Source organism: Hyperolius riggenbachi, chromosome 11, assembly GCF_040937935.1.
Source record: "Hyperolius riggenbachi isolate aHypRig1 chromosome 11, aHypRig1.pri, whole genome shotgun sequence".
Lineage (NCBI taxonomy): Eukaryota > Metazoa > Chordata > Amphibia > Anura > Hyperoliidae > Hyperolius > Hyperolius riggenbachi.
In genome coordinates, this window is record NC_090656.1 from 99,577,167 (window position 1) to 99,593,539 (window position 16,373).

General features: G+C 45.3%; 1 protein-coding gene across 1 annotated transcript in view; it reads left to right on the plus strand.

Moving 5' to 3' along the window:
* CCDC34 (coiled-coil domain containing 34) overlaps positions 1-16,373 on the plus strand; it is a 74,179-nt gene that overhangs the window by 21,638 nt on the left and 36,168 nt on the right. Inside the window, exon 4 of the mRNA XM_068261654.1 lies at positions 319-426. Coding sequence (XP_068117755.1) covers positions 319-426 — 108 coding nt within the window. The remainder of the gene's footprint in view (positions 1-318; positions 427-16,373) is intronic.

Genomic DNA, 16,373 nt, shown 5'->3' on the forward strand with positions numbered 1-16,373 from the left:
TTGCTGATCCAAGTGCCTTTCTATTTCTGTAGCCAGGTTTAGTCTTGAAACATGGATTGTTCTGATAAATGGTTAAACTTTGTATGAAAGAGGTGGTACACAGAGTACTTGGGATACGCAGAGTACTAGGGATTGCAGCATGCGTGGAAGTCCTCTGGTTGTAATGTTTCATCCAACAGGCATCTTGTACTCCTCGTTTGTTGTTTTACTTAACTTCTTCCTTTTTTGTGTATAGAGCTGCATGGACCAAATATTTTTACTGAATAACAAATGTCTCAGTTTTAGTCCTCATTAATCATGTGTGCTTGTTTGGCCCAGGATCTAAAGCTGGAAGAGGAGAGGAGAAGAGAGCAAGAGAAAAAACAACAGAAGAAACGATTGGCAGACGAATATCACAGGCAGTGGGTTCAAAAAAAGCTAGAGCAGGTACAAGCTTGGCTCTGTGTCACTGATCTTTCTTATGATGTGTCAGTGCTGATAGTCAGCCAGTCTGGCTGCATAAAGCAGTAAATATGAACTGTTCCTGTGCTGGGTAGCCTCAGCACCTCCCAGACCCAGATGTGAATAACATGGCCTAGCTTTGACTTTGATGGGTTTTTGGACACCTTCCTTTTCATGGTCAATGTCTGAAACATTATCTCACTGTTTCTCTTAATGTTGCTCCCAACAACCAGACATATTTCCCCCCCCCCCCCCTTGTTTTTCTACTCGCACTGAGGTTCTCATGCTTTTAAAACAGTTGTGTATTAGCAGCCAGTTAGAATTTCCCAGTGATGAAAATGGATAAATAGTGTGTTTTTTATTTTTTTTTTATCATTTTTTCCCTTTATTTTCCATTTAAAATGCATAGAATATAATGCAATTACTACGAAAAAAATCAAAATATGGATCATTTAGGTGTGATAGGTAGTGATAAAGTGATTGCCAAAGTAATCACAGCTGCGCTGTGAAATATATATATATATATATATATATATATATATATATATATATATATATATATATATATATATATATATATATATATATATATATATATAATATTTATTTATTTATTTTTTTTGCCTGAAATGATCATTCATGATTACTTTCCATGTGTAAGGTTTGGCAGACTATTTGCCCTGTAAGGCCTCACTGGTAATGTCTCCAATCAGTCTCTATACCCCAATCTATTGCCACGGCTCTGAGCCTGGCCCACCTATAGACAAGCCCCTGTGTGAACAGGACACATTATTTGTCTCCTGACTATGGTTACCCCCAGGTCTTCACGTGCAAGGCATACAGACTGAAGTAGAGAGGACAATAACCCGCCAGAACCTCAATGAGGCTAGTAACACAGTTCAATAGTTCATAAGTATCACACAGAGCTATTACCTTGATTCAGGAGGATGAGGCCCTCAGCGTCGATTGTCAGTAATGACAGATGTATCAGGAACAGGCAGTGAAGGATCCAGGTATATATGAGAGAGTTCATGCAAGTTCCACATGCAAGGTTATTCAACAGGTAATGGACGATCCAGGTAATATATGAGAGAGTTTATGCAAAGGCCGCATGCAAGGTTATTCAAGCAACAGACAAGGATAGTTCAAGTATACTTAGAGTGTCCAGTCCAGGTAGCATGCAAGAGTATCCAGTTAACAGGCAGAGGTTGGTCCAGGCAGCAGGCGAGAGTATCTAGGAATCAAAGCAAGGGATAATCACAGCAGACAAGAATAGTCAATACAAGCCAAAGGGCAAGATCCCGAAATCTAACAATGTGCGTGTGCACCCAGCAACTAGCCACAGCTATGCTTATCGCAGGCGATGACTGAGAGCACTCTGCAGGTTTAAATACAACTTCCATCCAATCAGTGTCCGGCCACACTCCGCACATCCAATCACACAGTAGTACACATACCTAGGTGTCAGCTGTAACGTTAGCTGACACCGCATTGTCAGCTGACCGGAATCAGCTGACTATTGTTTAAATCTGCGGAGGGCGTACTGGGAACGCACCCTCCACCTATCAGAATGTGCGACCTATGTCTCAGCAGCAGCATCATCAGCTGGGAACAAGTAACAAGACCTGGAAGCAACAGAATCCGCCTGGGTCTCCTCGGAAACTTCACCAGAAACGGGCAGGTTTCTTATATGCCCACAGATCAGCTCCTATGCCCCAATCTATCTCCACCATTTTCACTCTGTGTGGCGTGTCCCCGCTTGAACGGGAGGTGAGGGAACGCCTGCCCGATTTTCAGTTACACCAAGGTCTTTAAGGTGCCAAGTATAGGAGCTGATCGTAGAGTAGACAAAAGTAACCTACCAGAGCCAAACAGAAACAGTGACACAATCCAGAGATAGTCCAGGGTCATACACGTGCAATCAGAGGAAACCAGGTACACAGGAATGAGGCAACAACAGAGTCAGGGTAATCTAAGGTCAATCCAGGCAGCAATCAAGCAAGGTCGTATACCAAGCAAGGAAATGACCAGCGCTACTTAAAACAGATGAGTGCCTACCTGCAAAAGAGTGCAAGCCCCACTTATGGGATAAAATACACACTGAGCATACACATGACCTGTCTACCACTGGAGGATGTTGGTTTCCTGTAACAGCTTGCATGCAACTTGTTAAGTACTCGTCCCTCCCACTGCGAAGAAGTCAATCCTCCATGGGAGGGGACCTAACACTAACTAAATCCTACCTATGCATATGCATAGCCTGGGCGCGCTACCAAGTAAAATTGAAAATTGCGCAAAAAGTGGGATCAGCGCATCACCAGGCTGCCTCCGATCAGAGATGCGCTGAGCCCCCCCAGAGACTGCAAACGCACCTTGAACCCAAACAGAGGCTCTGCGTATACACCAGAAGCAAAGCTGTTAAGTGGGAGCGGATGACCAAATACACCAGAAGCAAAGCTGTTAAGTGGGAGCGGCTGACCAAACCAACATCCTCCAGTGGTAGACAGGTCATGTGTATGCTCAGTGTGTATTTTATCCCATAAGTGGGGCTTGCACTCTTTTGCAGGTAGGCACTCATCTGTTTTAAGTAGCGCTGTTCATTTCCTTGCTATGTACTAATTTAATTTATTTTTGGTCAGCCGCTCCCACTTAACAGCTTTGCTTCTGGTGTATATGCAGAGCCTCTGTTTGGGTTCAAGGTGCGTTTGCAGTCTCTGGGGGGGCTCAGCGCATCTCTGATCGGAGGCCATTCGGAGGCGGCCTGGTGATGCGCTGATCCCACTTTTTGCGCAAGGTCGTATACCAGGCAAAGGGTCAGTCTAGGCAGCAATCAAGAATGGTCAAGGTACAAGCATGGGTCAAATCCAGGAATCCAATAAACAGCAGTGAAACAGCAACTAGCACAGCTATCGCTATCACGGGCAATGAGCAATTGCACAGAGCAGGCTTTTAAAGTAGTGTGTGGCAAGCACCAATGGTGGACCAGTGAACAATTGTGACGTGCTTTAGACCCCAGTCACCTGTGCACCTCAGATGTCTCTCCAAATAGTGTTCCAATGAGTCAGCACCATCTTCAGTAAAAGCTCTTTTATTAGATATCAAAAATCAATAAAATTCCATGATGTGCAAGCAGTCAGCGACAGCTCCGCTGTTTCGGGCTATCCGCCCTTTCTCAAGCTGTAAAGCTAGTCATCCACAGTGGATGACTAGCTTTACAGCTTGAGAAAGGGAGGATAGCCGGAAACAGCGGAGCTGTCGCTGACTGCTTGCTCATCAGGGAATTTTATTGATTTTTGATATCTAAAAAGAGCTTTTACTGAAGACGGTGCTGACTCATTGGAACACTATTTGCAGAGCAGTCTTTTATACAGCAAGCATCCAATCAGTAGCCAGCCACACACTCAAACAACCAATGAGAAACAGCAACACCTGTCTGAATGTCAGCTGACACTGTTTTCCTGCGTCTGAGTGCATACAGCTGATGCCTATATGCGTGCTCCCCTGCCTGGCCGCAATGTGCTTGCGCATCCCTTTCAGGAGGGACGCTGGGGATGCCAAGCATACACTGAGACTCGGAAGTGCACGAATCGGACGGACCTGCAAGAGGAGCGACTGCCTCGCGGGACACCTCAGGTAAGTTCCTGACAGCCTGACTGTGGGGAAGTGGATAATATTCTTGCTTTGGCTCTGGGGTCAGTTTGAATCTGGTAAATCTGGGGGGCCTGTACATTGTTTGTATATGCTCCCTGGGTTTCTGTGTGTTTCCTGCAGCCGCAGCCAAAATACATTTGCTAAGTAGAGATTCCTTTAAAAAAAAATTTTTTTTTTAACTCTCCCTGGAGTCTCATACTATGGTAGTGCCAACCAAAAGTGGGCTGCCCAAAGCTCTGCCGTTGGAAGTGTGTGTTTTTGTTTAGTTTTTTTGTTTTTGTGTGGAGGGAAAAAAAAAAAAAATTAGCCTCCTTTTCCTAAGTAAACAATGGAGGAAACTACTGTATGATTTATAGTGATAGCTGAGATGATCACAAGCAAGAGAATGTGTGCTTTTCTAAAGGTGCCGTTTTCCATCCAGCGATCAAGCAATCAACTTTATTGGGCGATAGTCTAGTGGCCCACACGCTGCAAGCAAGATATTATTATTATTATTTAATATTTATGTAGCGCCGACATATTACGCAGCGCTGTACAGAGTATAAATTGTCTTGTCACTTAACTGTCCCTCAGAGGAGCTCACAATCTAATCCCTACCATACTCATATGTCTATATATTGTGTAGTGTATGTGTCGTAGGGTAGGATCAATTTAGGGGAAAGAAATTACTGTATATACTCGCGTATAAGCCAAAATTTTCAGCACGAAAAATGTGCTGAAAAGTTACCCCCTCGGCTTATATGCGAGTCAGTGGAGCAGAACAAATGGCGGAGCAGGTTTTGTTACTGGCAGGTTTTGTTACTGCCTCCCTGCTGTGCCCGTGCCTTTCATCCCCTTGCAACATGGTGTGCAGAGTGTGCTGTTCAGGACTACCTGTGTCCTCTGCCTTGTGGAGCAGAGCGTGCAAGCAACGTGTCAGCGGTGCAATGATCGGGGATTCTTCTTGTGTGGCAATCGCTGTCTCATATCTATGACGCCATCTAGTGGCTTCTTGAGACACAGCTGTTTCATCCTTGGGGACACATCTGGCTATGGAGAGGGATGCTGACTTGTACTGGGGGCTCATCTAGCTACTGTGGAGGGGGCTTATATGCGAGTCAATCACTTTTTCCTGGATTCTGAGGGAAAAGTGGGTACCTCGGCTTATACACGGGTCGGCTTATATGCGAGTATATATGGTAACTTGCCTGTATGATGTTGAAAGGAAACCGGAGTGCCCAGAGGAAATCCACACAGACAGAACATACAAACTCCATGCAGATAGTGCTATGCGATTCTCTTTCACTAATTGAGCTGAATGACGACGTGCTTCCATAATCTGACACCAAAAATCAATTCTGCGTCGAGTGAAAGAATGTGAATAGTAGATGATACATTTACAATCGATCAATATCTTTCACCCTGCCCGATCAAGTAAATTTGTCGATCCGACCAGACATCTGCCAATATCCATTGATCGCGCAGAATAGAACATAATCTGTTCTCCCCGATCCAATAAAATGTTCAGATTGAATCATCGTTCAAACAGTAAAATTGAGTAATGTAGTGACATCTAAGCACAACTCCGTCTAAAGCAGCAAACTCGCTAGATGAAACTCTGCAGTGGTGTGCCCAGGATTCAGGGTATGTACAGCAGCCCGGATCCCTCGGCCGCTAGGTACACGATCCACCTGATGGATTGCTTCAGCCGACTCATGTCTGAGGGCATTGTTCTGTTTACTTACCCACCTACCGGGGCAGGTTTAAATGGTTTTCCACTACCACTCTGTACAGATTGATTGTATGGAGCTGTCTGAAAGTCCTACCCAAATTCCCAACCGCCAGCAGATGTAGGAGCTGTGTGTCGACTGCACACACAGTGCCTCCTCGGAGAACTCCCTGATGGCATCATTTGCATGGAAATCAGGGTAACTATAGTCACATAACCAGGTTGATAAGATTAAGTCTTTTGGTGCTGTCGAGGTACATGGAGATGTTTTGCTTACATGCCTGGACTTGGGCTTGAGGAGGTCATTGGTGGTTAATGCAAAGCTGTGTTTTTATAGCTTACAGTGGTGTGAAAAACTATTTGCCCCTTTATGATTTCTTATTCTTTTGCATGTTTGTCACACTTAAATGTTTCTGCTCATCAAAAACTGTTAACTATTAGTCAAAGATAACATAATTGAACACAAAATGCAGTTTTAAATGATGGTTTTTATTATTTAGTGAGAAAAAAAGCTCCAAATCTACATGGCCCTGTGTGAAAAAGTAATTGCCCCCCTTGTTAAAAAATAACTTAACTGTGGTTTATCACACCCGAGTTCAATTTCTGTAGTCACCCCCAGGCCTGATTACTGCCACACCTGTTTCAATCAAGAAATCACTTAAATATGAGCTATCTGACACAGAGAAGTAGACCAAAAGCACCTCAAAAGCTAGACATCATGCCAAGATCCAAAGAAATTCAGGAACAAATGAGAACAAAAGTACTGTAACTGAGATCTATCAGTCTGGTAAAGGTTATAAAGCCATTTCTAAAGCTTTGGGACTCAAGTGAACCACAGTTAGAGCCATTATCCACAAATGGCAAAAACATGGAACAGTAATGAACCTTCCCAGGAGTGGCCGGCCGACCAATATTACCCCAAGAGCGCAGAGAAAACTCATCCGAGAGGCCACAAAAGACCCCAGGACAACATCTAAAGAACTGCAGGCCTCACTTGCCTCAATTAAGGTCAGTGTTCACGACTCCACCATAAGAAAGAGACTGGGCAAAAACGGCCTGCATGGCAGATATCCAAGGCGCAAACCACTTTTAAGCAAAAAGAACATTAAGGCTCGTCTCAATTTTGCTAAAAAACATCTCAATGATTGCCAAGACTTTGGGGAAAATACCTTATGGACCGACGAGACAAAAGTTGAACTTTTTGGAAGGTGCATGTCCCGTTACATCTGGCGTAGAAGTAACACAGCATTTCAGCAAAAGAACATCATACCAACAGTAAAATATGCTGGTGGTAGTGTGATGGTCTGGGGTTGTTTTGCTGCTTCAGGACCTGGAAGGCTTGCTGTGATAGATGGAACCATGAATTCTACTGTCTACCAAAAAATCCTGAAGGAGTATGTCCGGCCTTCTGTTTGTCAACTCAAGCTGAAGCGATCTTGGGTGCTGCAGCAGGACAATGACCCAAAACACACCAGCAAATCCACCTCTGAATGGCTGAAGAAAAACAAAATGAAGACTTTGGAGTGGCCTAGTCAAAGTCCTGACCTGAATCCTATTGAGATGTTGTGGCATGACCATAAAAAGGTGGTTAATGCTAGAAAACCCTCAAATAAAGCTGAATTACAACAATTCTGCAAAGATGAGTGGGCCAAAATTCCTCCAGAGCGCTGTAAGAGACTCGTTGCAAGTTATCGCAAACACTTCATTGCAGTTATTGCTGCTAAGGATGGCCCAACCAGTTATTAGGTTCAGGGGCAATTTCTTTTTCAAACAGCTCCATGTAGGTTTTCAGTTTTTTTTTTCTTACTAAATAATAAAAACCATCATTTAAAACTGCATTTTGTGTTCAATTATGTTATCTTTGACTAATAGTTAACGGTTTTGGATGAGCAGAAACATTTAAGTGTGACAAACATGCAAAAGAATAAGAAATCAGGAAGGGGGCAAATAGTTTTTCACACCACTGTATATCTTGTTTTTTTGCTGTACTGAGGTTTATTTGCTATGTTTGCATTAGCCAGTTTCCAAAAACATGACTCCATTAGGGCACACTTTATCTTAAGGCAGCTTTTTGTCTGGTTGAGACCCTCTCCTGCATCCCCTGAAATCTGTACACAGCAACAATTTGCTCATGGCTGTAAGAACAGCACTTATTTCCCTTTATTGTGAGCTGCGCTCTACGTGTTCAAACACAGCCCTGGTATGTGAAGGTGTGACCGCTTTACAAGTCAGGCCCAACCTGTCATGTGCTTGTGGAAACAATAGCATTGATGTGTGTGCCAGAATAGTAAGGGAGTTATGCATTAACTCTGGCCATTGTTACTTTTTACTGTGCACATGATGCACACATGAAATGATCTACAAAACAGTTGCATCATAAACTGCTTGGCTTGTGCCAGGTTTCTCTGATCTTCCTTGACGAAGTGTTTTAAAGGGACATTATGGCTAAAAGGGAAAATACTTTTCATATCTGGAAGCCAGGCTCAAAGTACTCCTCCAGGCAGGAATGTAGATTGCTGTTCTACAACCATTCACATGACATCTGAAATATTTATCAGTGTTTCCGCAGTTACCAGAAAAGTCACTGCAGTAAACTTCCTGTCGCAATGCCTTGCTTGTGCTGATGAACTGAAACCCCATGTAACCCATGATTGACGAAGCAAGTATATAGAAGCTAAGCGGTGCACATAGTACCTGTTTCATGGGCCAGGTGTGCTTGGCACTGCAGTTCAGCTTGCTTCCTATCTTCCCTGGATTCAGCTAGTGGGCGGGTCAGTTAGATGTGACACCCAAGGAAGAATAATAAATGCCTGTCTACATTTCCCAGCATTCCATAATTACAGTAGAAACCACAAGGGTGGTGATCTGAAAACAAGCCACTGCCTTTTTTTAAAGGGAACTGAGCACATTCTCTTTCACTGGAATCTCTCCTGGCATAGAAACTGCCATGTCCCCCCCCCCCCCCCTCCCCTTCTCACATTCCTTATTTACAGAAGTCAGAGATGCTATCTTGACACTTTGACACACACAATGGCTTTGAAGAAACAGTCCTAATTACTCACCCCCTATGCTGATGAAAAGGCATTGTTATCTCTTGGTAATTAGCTCAATAAAACAATTAGGTTCCTGAAGTCTCATCGGTTGGGGACCGTCGGGCAGGCCTGCTGAAACAGGCTACTAAAACTACTTTGAATGTAAAATACAAGGTAAAATGAAAGTTTATTTTAATAATGAAACAGATTGTCGGCATGCATTTTTCATGTGCTATAGAAATGTCCTGAGTGATAAAAAAAGGTGCTCGGTTCACTAACTCCACTTTTCAAAATGTATTTGACCCTTTTACAATACCAGATTTTTTTTAAAGGGCAATGAGATTTTTCTCTCATCCAATCATAAGCTCAATTCACTAGAGTTGAGTAACTGGTCGCAGCTGTGACCATTACTGTACCTCTTATAACTGTAGTTTGCCCAATTAATCTCCTTGTAGCAGTCTACAGGTGGCCACACATGATACAATAAAACTATCCGATTTTATGGCAATTCGATAAATATGATCGAATCTCCCCCAAAAAACGAAAGCTTTCTTTTTTTTTTTTTTTTTTTTCATTTGACTGAATTTCCCGGGTTTTTTTTTTTTTTCTCGCTTTTTATCAATCTCAAATGCTGGAAATTTTCCTTCAATTTTTCTAAAGATTGTATGGTGTGTGTGTGTGTGTGTGTGTGTGTGTGTGTGTTAGATTGTCAATTTATTAATATACACGCCCTAGCAATTTTATCAGTTTCCAATAATTATATCATAATTGGGGAAAAATTTAGTGTGCGTGCGTGTGTGTGTGTGTGGTGCATTGGTCATTTGTGAAATGTTACAATTAGTCAGAAAAATTGATTGCAATTCTTGAATTGAACAGATATTTAAAAAATTGTATAGTGTGTGGCCACCCTAACACTGCTTCTTAATGTCACAGAAGAATTGTGGTAACCTTTTTTTTTTCTTTTGTTATAAACAAATTTAGTTGTCCCCAATTTTGAGATTTTATTGTTTAAAATGTGTCCAGTGTACCAGAATAGGATACAGTGGATTTTTAGGGGGAAGATCGAATTGGATTTATATGTATAAAAAAAAGTATCTGTTTTGAATATTATCGTTATATGCATTGTAGATGTAATCAATCTTCAATCTTTAAAAAAAACAAACTGCTGGGTGGGCTTTGGGTGTTGCTCAGAAACCTGAAGTGAGCTACCTAGAGGACTGCATCCTCATTTCCCATAATGCACTATGCTGCTGATTAGTGGCTGAGGCCCAGATGAAGGTAGACACAGTCAATCCAGCTTTTGCTGCTTCTGTATGGCGGCAGAATTTACTAAGGCCTCGTTCACACTGCACGCGTTCCCATCCACGTTTCGGGAACTCGTGCAGGAGGCAGACACGCACAACATCAGACAGTGCATAGACTGCACTGTCTGATGTTCACACTGCATGCGTTCATGACCAGTGCGGTCCGGGAACGCATGCTGCACGCATTTTTTTTGCAGAAACGCGCGGCTGACCCATTCACTTCAGTGCTCCCTGATGATCAATTTGTGAAAAGGAAAAGATTTCTCATGGGAAAGGGGGGATCAGCTACCGATTGGGATGAAGTTCAATTCTTGGTTACCATTTCTCTTTAAATTGAGCAGCGCCAATTAGAAATCCTGTGCGCACGCTACGTGTGGTAGTGCTCTAATAGAGCTATGAGGTTTTTCTTAACAGATGTGAAATTTTTCTTTTAGATGAACACAAGGCACCTTTCTGCAGAACTTGTACTATATAAGGCAACAAAAGCTTTTTTTTTTTTTAATTTATTTAATGATCTTATTCCGGTGTAAGTGTACATTACATATATTCTCATGATTACACCACTCCAGATTATAAGAAAGCAAGCAAAAACTTGCTTGTGGCTCACGTATTGTCAAAAGAAATGTAAAAAGCTATGTTAAATTGATGTAATGTACACAGTTCAGCTCCTACAAGTATACATAGATCATATGCGAACAATGAGCAATCACGTACAACAAACAGCACGAGCAAACATTAACTCGTCTATGCTTTACAAATGACCTGTCTGAATGGAATCTGTCTGTTTTTTCCATGATTCAACCGTACAACTATTGAATTTAGCTTGAAAATACCGATTGCTCGGCTAGATTTATGTGCTGTCGCTTTCTCATGGACGGGCTGCAATTCCTGTTTCGTACAGTTGATTTGCTGTAAAAGATAGTTTAGACAGCATGTGTTAAGCAAGTAGAAATTGTATAGATTTTATCTTTCGTGTTACAGGCATACAAAAGATGTCATGGTCTTTTTCCTTCTGTCACAGTGTTTATTGAGTGCTTGTGGGCAAATATTGACGAAAGTAAGAATATAGAGCTATTTTGTTTGATATTTTGTCTTGTTAAGAACAAAATTCTTTCACTGCAGAATACTGAAGTCCAAGTAAGTAAGAAAACTGTATTTGAACCTTTTGTTTGTACTTCTACAGAGTTCTTACATGTGTGGCATCACAAATTCGTATTCACAAATGCGTTTGTGTTAAGACGTGCTCGTTTTTGGTGGCAATGTAATTTAAATAGGGGCGTAGCTAAGGACCACTGGGCCTGCTCAAGCACACTAACTTCTATAATAAAACCTGTCGTAGGACCCAGCCTGTGTCAGTGAGGTTAGTTCTGCGCATGCGTGGCACAGTACGGCTGCTCTTTCAGGCTCTGGGACTGTCGCGCCTCCTGGTTGGCTGTCTGGGCAGAAGGGGGCAGTCCGGTGCCCGGGAGAAAAGGAATAGGGAGCAGAGTGTGCAGGGTGGAGTAGGGCAAATAGACGGAGCTGCCACAGTTTCTAGCACCCGTTATTCTAAAATGGCTGGATAGTGTACTGGTTATGGGCTCTCCCTCTGACACAGGAAACCAGGATTTAAATCTTGGCTCTGCCTGTTCAGTAAGCCAGCACCTATCAGTAGGAGTCCTTGGGCAAGACTCCCTAACACTGCTACTGCCTATAGAGAGCGCCCTAGTGGCTGCAGCTCTGGCACTTTGAGTCTGCCAGGAAAATCGTGATATAAATGGTCTGTGTCTTGTCTAAAGGGCCAAAGGACTAGTACATAATAATATACAGCACGCCAAATCTGCCAAGAAAAAAAATGTTTAAGTAGGGGAGGGAAAAGGTTTGTTAAGGATTAGGACAGTTCAAGGCACATATAGAGCAATTCTGACTGGGAAACGCAGCCTATTGAAATCAGAAGGCTACCGTCCAAAATCACATGTGGAGGAAAAAACAGACAGCATGCTGCAGATGTCAGTATCACACATTCTAATATCTCTCTATAGCTCTTCATGGCACAGCTAGAGGCATTTACATGCATCTTGCATACAGCCGTGCCAGGCACGACGTCTGGCTTACAGCCGTTCTAGGCACCGTGTCTGGCATACAGCCGTTCCAGGCACCGCATCTGGCATACAGCTGTGCCGGCGCAGCTAGAGGCATTTACATGCATCCCGCATACAGCCGTGCCTGGCACCGCATCTGGCATACAGCCATTCCAGGCACCGCGTCTGGCATACAGCTGTGCCGGCGCAGCTAGAGGCATTTACATGCATCCCGCATACAGCCGTGCCGGAGAAGTGTCTCGCATACAGCCGCGGCAGGCACCGCGCGCGGCATACAGCCGTGGCAGGCACTGCTTCCCTTGTTATTAATTACATAGCCTTATCAAATTATATTTATCTGGTAACATATACAATTCTCTTGTCCTTAATTTAGTTGATGGCAAAAAAGAGGAAGGACTGTTTGTGCAACCAATTTTCTTTGGGCTGAGAACTAGTAGGGCTTTCAGGCTGCTACTGTAACGATTGGTGTCAGCACACAGAGAGAATCTGGTTATTGATGATCTGCAGAATCATCAATAATACGGATGTATACTTGATTATGGATGATCTGCAGAATCACCAACAATACAAGTATGACTAATCTCTGGACACCTAATGAAGTGTAAGTGTTTGGTGTAACTGTAGGCTATCTCCCGTGAGGCGGGAAACACAGGCAGCTCGGCCAGGAACCACCTGAGGGGCAGGTGGCCCTCGGCTGTGCAGGGACTATCTCCTTGAGAGAGGAAATAGAGAGAACCTGGCAACCAGTGATACTTGGTGATCAGATAATAGACTGTACAGCAGCCAGGGGACTCCAGAGGAGTAGAGGCCACTGGCTGCTAGCAGGCCGGACTCTCTGAGGAGCAGGAGTCCTAACAGCTAACTGACACTTGGTGGAATAGTATAATAACCAAAAGACAAGATCATCTGTATGGGCAAATAATCAACAATAATAAGCAAGAATTAATGCTTGCATAATCTTTATTAACCACTTCCCGACCGCCGTATATACAATTGGCGGCCGGGAAGTGGACCCCGCAAGGACCACCGTATTAACAAATGGCGGCGGTCCTTGTAGGGGCATGGGCGGAGCGATCGCGTCATCCGTGGCGCGATCCTCTGCCGGGAGTCGGAAGCCCGGCATTTTGGCTCTGCTCGCCGGCCACTTAGCAGAGCCGGCGAGCAGAGGAATCCTCCTGATCAGCCAATCAGGATGTATAAGGCACTTTGTTAGGTAAACAAAGTGCCTTATACGTGCTTCCTCCTCGCCTCGTGGTCTCATTGTTGCAGAGACCACTAGCGAGGAGGAAGCACTTTGTAAGTAGAGCACACACAGCGTTTTTTTGCCTAACAGCCCCCCTGATCACCCACCCCAGGCCTCATACCCCCCCTGATCACCCCAGCAGACCCCTGCCTAGCACCCTTGCACCCCTGCAAACCCCCCCCCCCCCCCACCTGCCACTAACTAGCGACGCTGCCCCTTAGTTTAGGTCCCTAACTGCCTCCTAGTCGCCCCTGATCCCCCCCCCCACCTTTAGATCACCCCCAGACCCCATCCCAGACTACCCCCCTGTATACTGTATACATCTGTATACAGCTACCTTACCCCCTGATCCCCCTCTGATCACCTGTCCATCACCCCTCAGCACCCCCACCCATCAGAGCAGACCCTAACTGCCCCGCGGGGGTAACCGATCACCTGCCCAGGCCCTCGATTGCCCTCATACCCCCCTTCTGATTACATCCCCTGCTCTTTGTTTACATCTGTCCTCCCCAGCAATAATTAACTGATCTTTGATCAGTAACCCCCTGTGTCTGCCTCTCATCAGATCAGGACTCAGTCTGCCCCGTGCAGGCTCCTGATCAACCCCCCACCCCCTCAAATCGCCCTCAGACCCCCCCCCCCCCTAATCACCGTCCAAGTGCATTGTATTTGACTGTGCTGCGCTTGTATTCGATTGTGCTGCGATTGTATTTGATTGTCCCGTGATCTGCTTTGATTGTCCCGTGATTGTTTGATTGCCTGAGACCCCACTTCCCACCACACCCAACCCCCCCCCTCCCCCCCCCCCCCACCACACCCAACCCCACCCTCCCCCCATCACCTTCCGAGTGCATCAGATTTGATTGGGCTGTGATTGGAGTCGATTGTGCTGTAATTGTATTTGATTGTCCCGTGATTGTTTGATTGCCTCTGAGACCCCACTTCCCACCAACCCCCAATACCTCTCAAATACTCCCTTTTTGCTAGGTAGGTGCTCTTTTTTTCTGGGTAGTCTCGGAAGAAAACCCCATAAATTTAGCAATCCAAAATGGCAAGAAGGGGGCTTTCCGATGACGAGGTATACAGGTACATGGACCAGTCGGATGAGTTCTTTTGGAAGAATCATCCGTCGAATCTTCCGGGTCTGAATTTGAACCTGTAGAAAGCAGTGGTTCCCTGACCGAAAGTGATGACGAGGCTATGGTCCCGGCTAGAGCCAGGCGTACCAGACCCCAAGTCGTTAGACCGCAGGTGGCGCAGGATCCGCCTCAAGTGCAGCAGGGTGGTGCTAGCGCTGTTGATAGTTTTCTTGGTGAGGCAGGCACCAGCAGCGCAGCATCTCCTGGACTTGGTACCAGTACTTCTGTAGACCCTGGCGAAGTGGTGAGCGTCAGCATGGAAGTTGAAACTGGTACGGTGGCAAGTGCAGTAGTACCCCCGTCGCAGCCACCAAGAAGAAGACGGGCCCGTAGTACCCATAGACTCCCAGAGGTGCTGGCACAACCAGATTGGCAATCCCCTGATTCCGCCGCACCCGTAGTGCCCCCTTTCACCGCCCAGTCTGGAGTCCAGGTGGCGACAGCTCATCTAGGAACGGCCCTAGACTTTTTGCAGCTGTTCATCACCCAGGTTCTCTTGGACTTAATTGTGGTTGAGACCAACCGTAAAGCCACACAATTCATCACCGAGCACCCGGAGAGCATGTATGCCCAGCCTTTCGGGTGGAAACCAGTCCAAGTTTCCGACATTAAAATCTTTTTGGCCCTTATCCTTCACTTGGGACTAATGAAACAAAATGTATTGCGGGCGTATTGGTCTACGAACCCAGTACATCATGTTCCCTTGTACCCTGCTGCCATGTCCAGGACACGATTTGAGTCCATCCTGCACTTCCTGCACTTCAACGACGACAAAACCTGTCATGAAAGGGGAGACCCTGCTTATGACCGGCTCCACAAAATTCGGCCCCTCATAGACCACCTGTCCTCAACATTTGCAGATGCTTATATCCCTGAACAGAACATCTGCGTAGACGAGTCCCTCTTACGCTTTACCGGGCGCCTTGGCATCAAACAGTACATCCCAAGCAAGCGCGCCCGGTATGGGGTGAAACTGTATAAGCTCTGTGAAAGGGCCACAGGCTATACATGTCGTTTTAGGGTCTATGAGGGAAAAGACTCAAAATTGGAGCCGGTCGGATGCCCTGACTACTTGGGGAGCAGTGGAAAGGTTGTGTGGGACTTGGTGTCACCCTTGTTCCAGAAGGGGTACCATCTTTTTGTGGACAATTATTACACAAGTGTGGCCCTCTTTCAGCACTTAAAGTTAGAAGGAATCCGATGCTGTGGCACTGCGCGGCCTAGTCGCCAGGGCTTCCCCCAACGGCTCGTTACCACCAGACTTCAACGGGGGCAGAGGGCCGCCTTGCGTACTGAAGACCTGCTCGCGGTGAAATGGAAGGACAAGAGGGACGTTTACTTTCTGTCCACCATTCACACAGACACGACAGTCCAAATTCAACGGGCAACTAAGGTCATTGAAAAGCCCCTTGTCGTCCACGAATATAATGTCAACATGGGAGGGGTGGACTTCAATGACCAGAGGTTAGCGCCCTATTTAATTACCCGGAAAACAAGACGCTGGTATAAGAAAGTGTCTTTTTATCTGATTCAATTGGCAGTTTACAACAGCTTTGTTCTCTACAGTAAGGCTGGGAGAACTGGATCTTTCCTCCAATTTCAGGAACAGATCATTCTGGACATCCTGTATCCAGGAGGTGCCAGGCCCCCCCCCCCCCCCCCCCCCCAGATGCAACTAGCCGACTGCATGGTAGGCATTACGCCTATCAGATTCTAGGTACCCCAGGTCAACGCATCCGAAGAAAACGTTGTCGTGTCTGCAGCAGGACTGGGA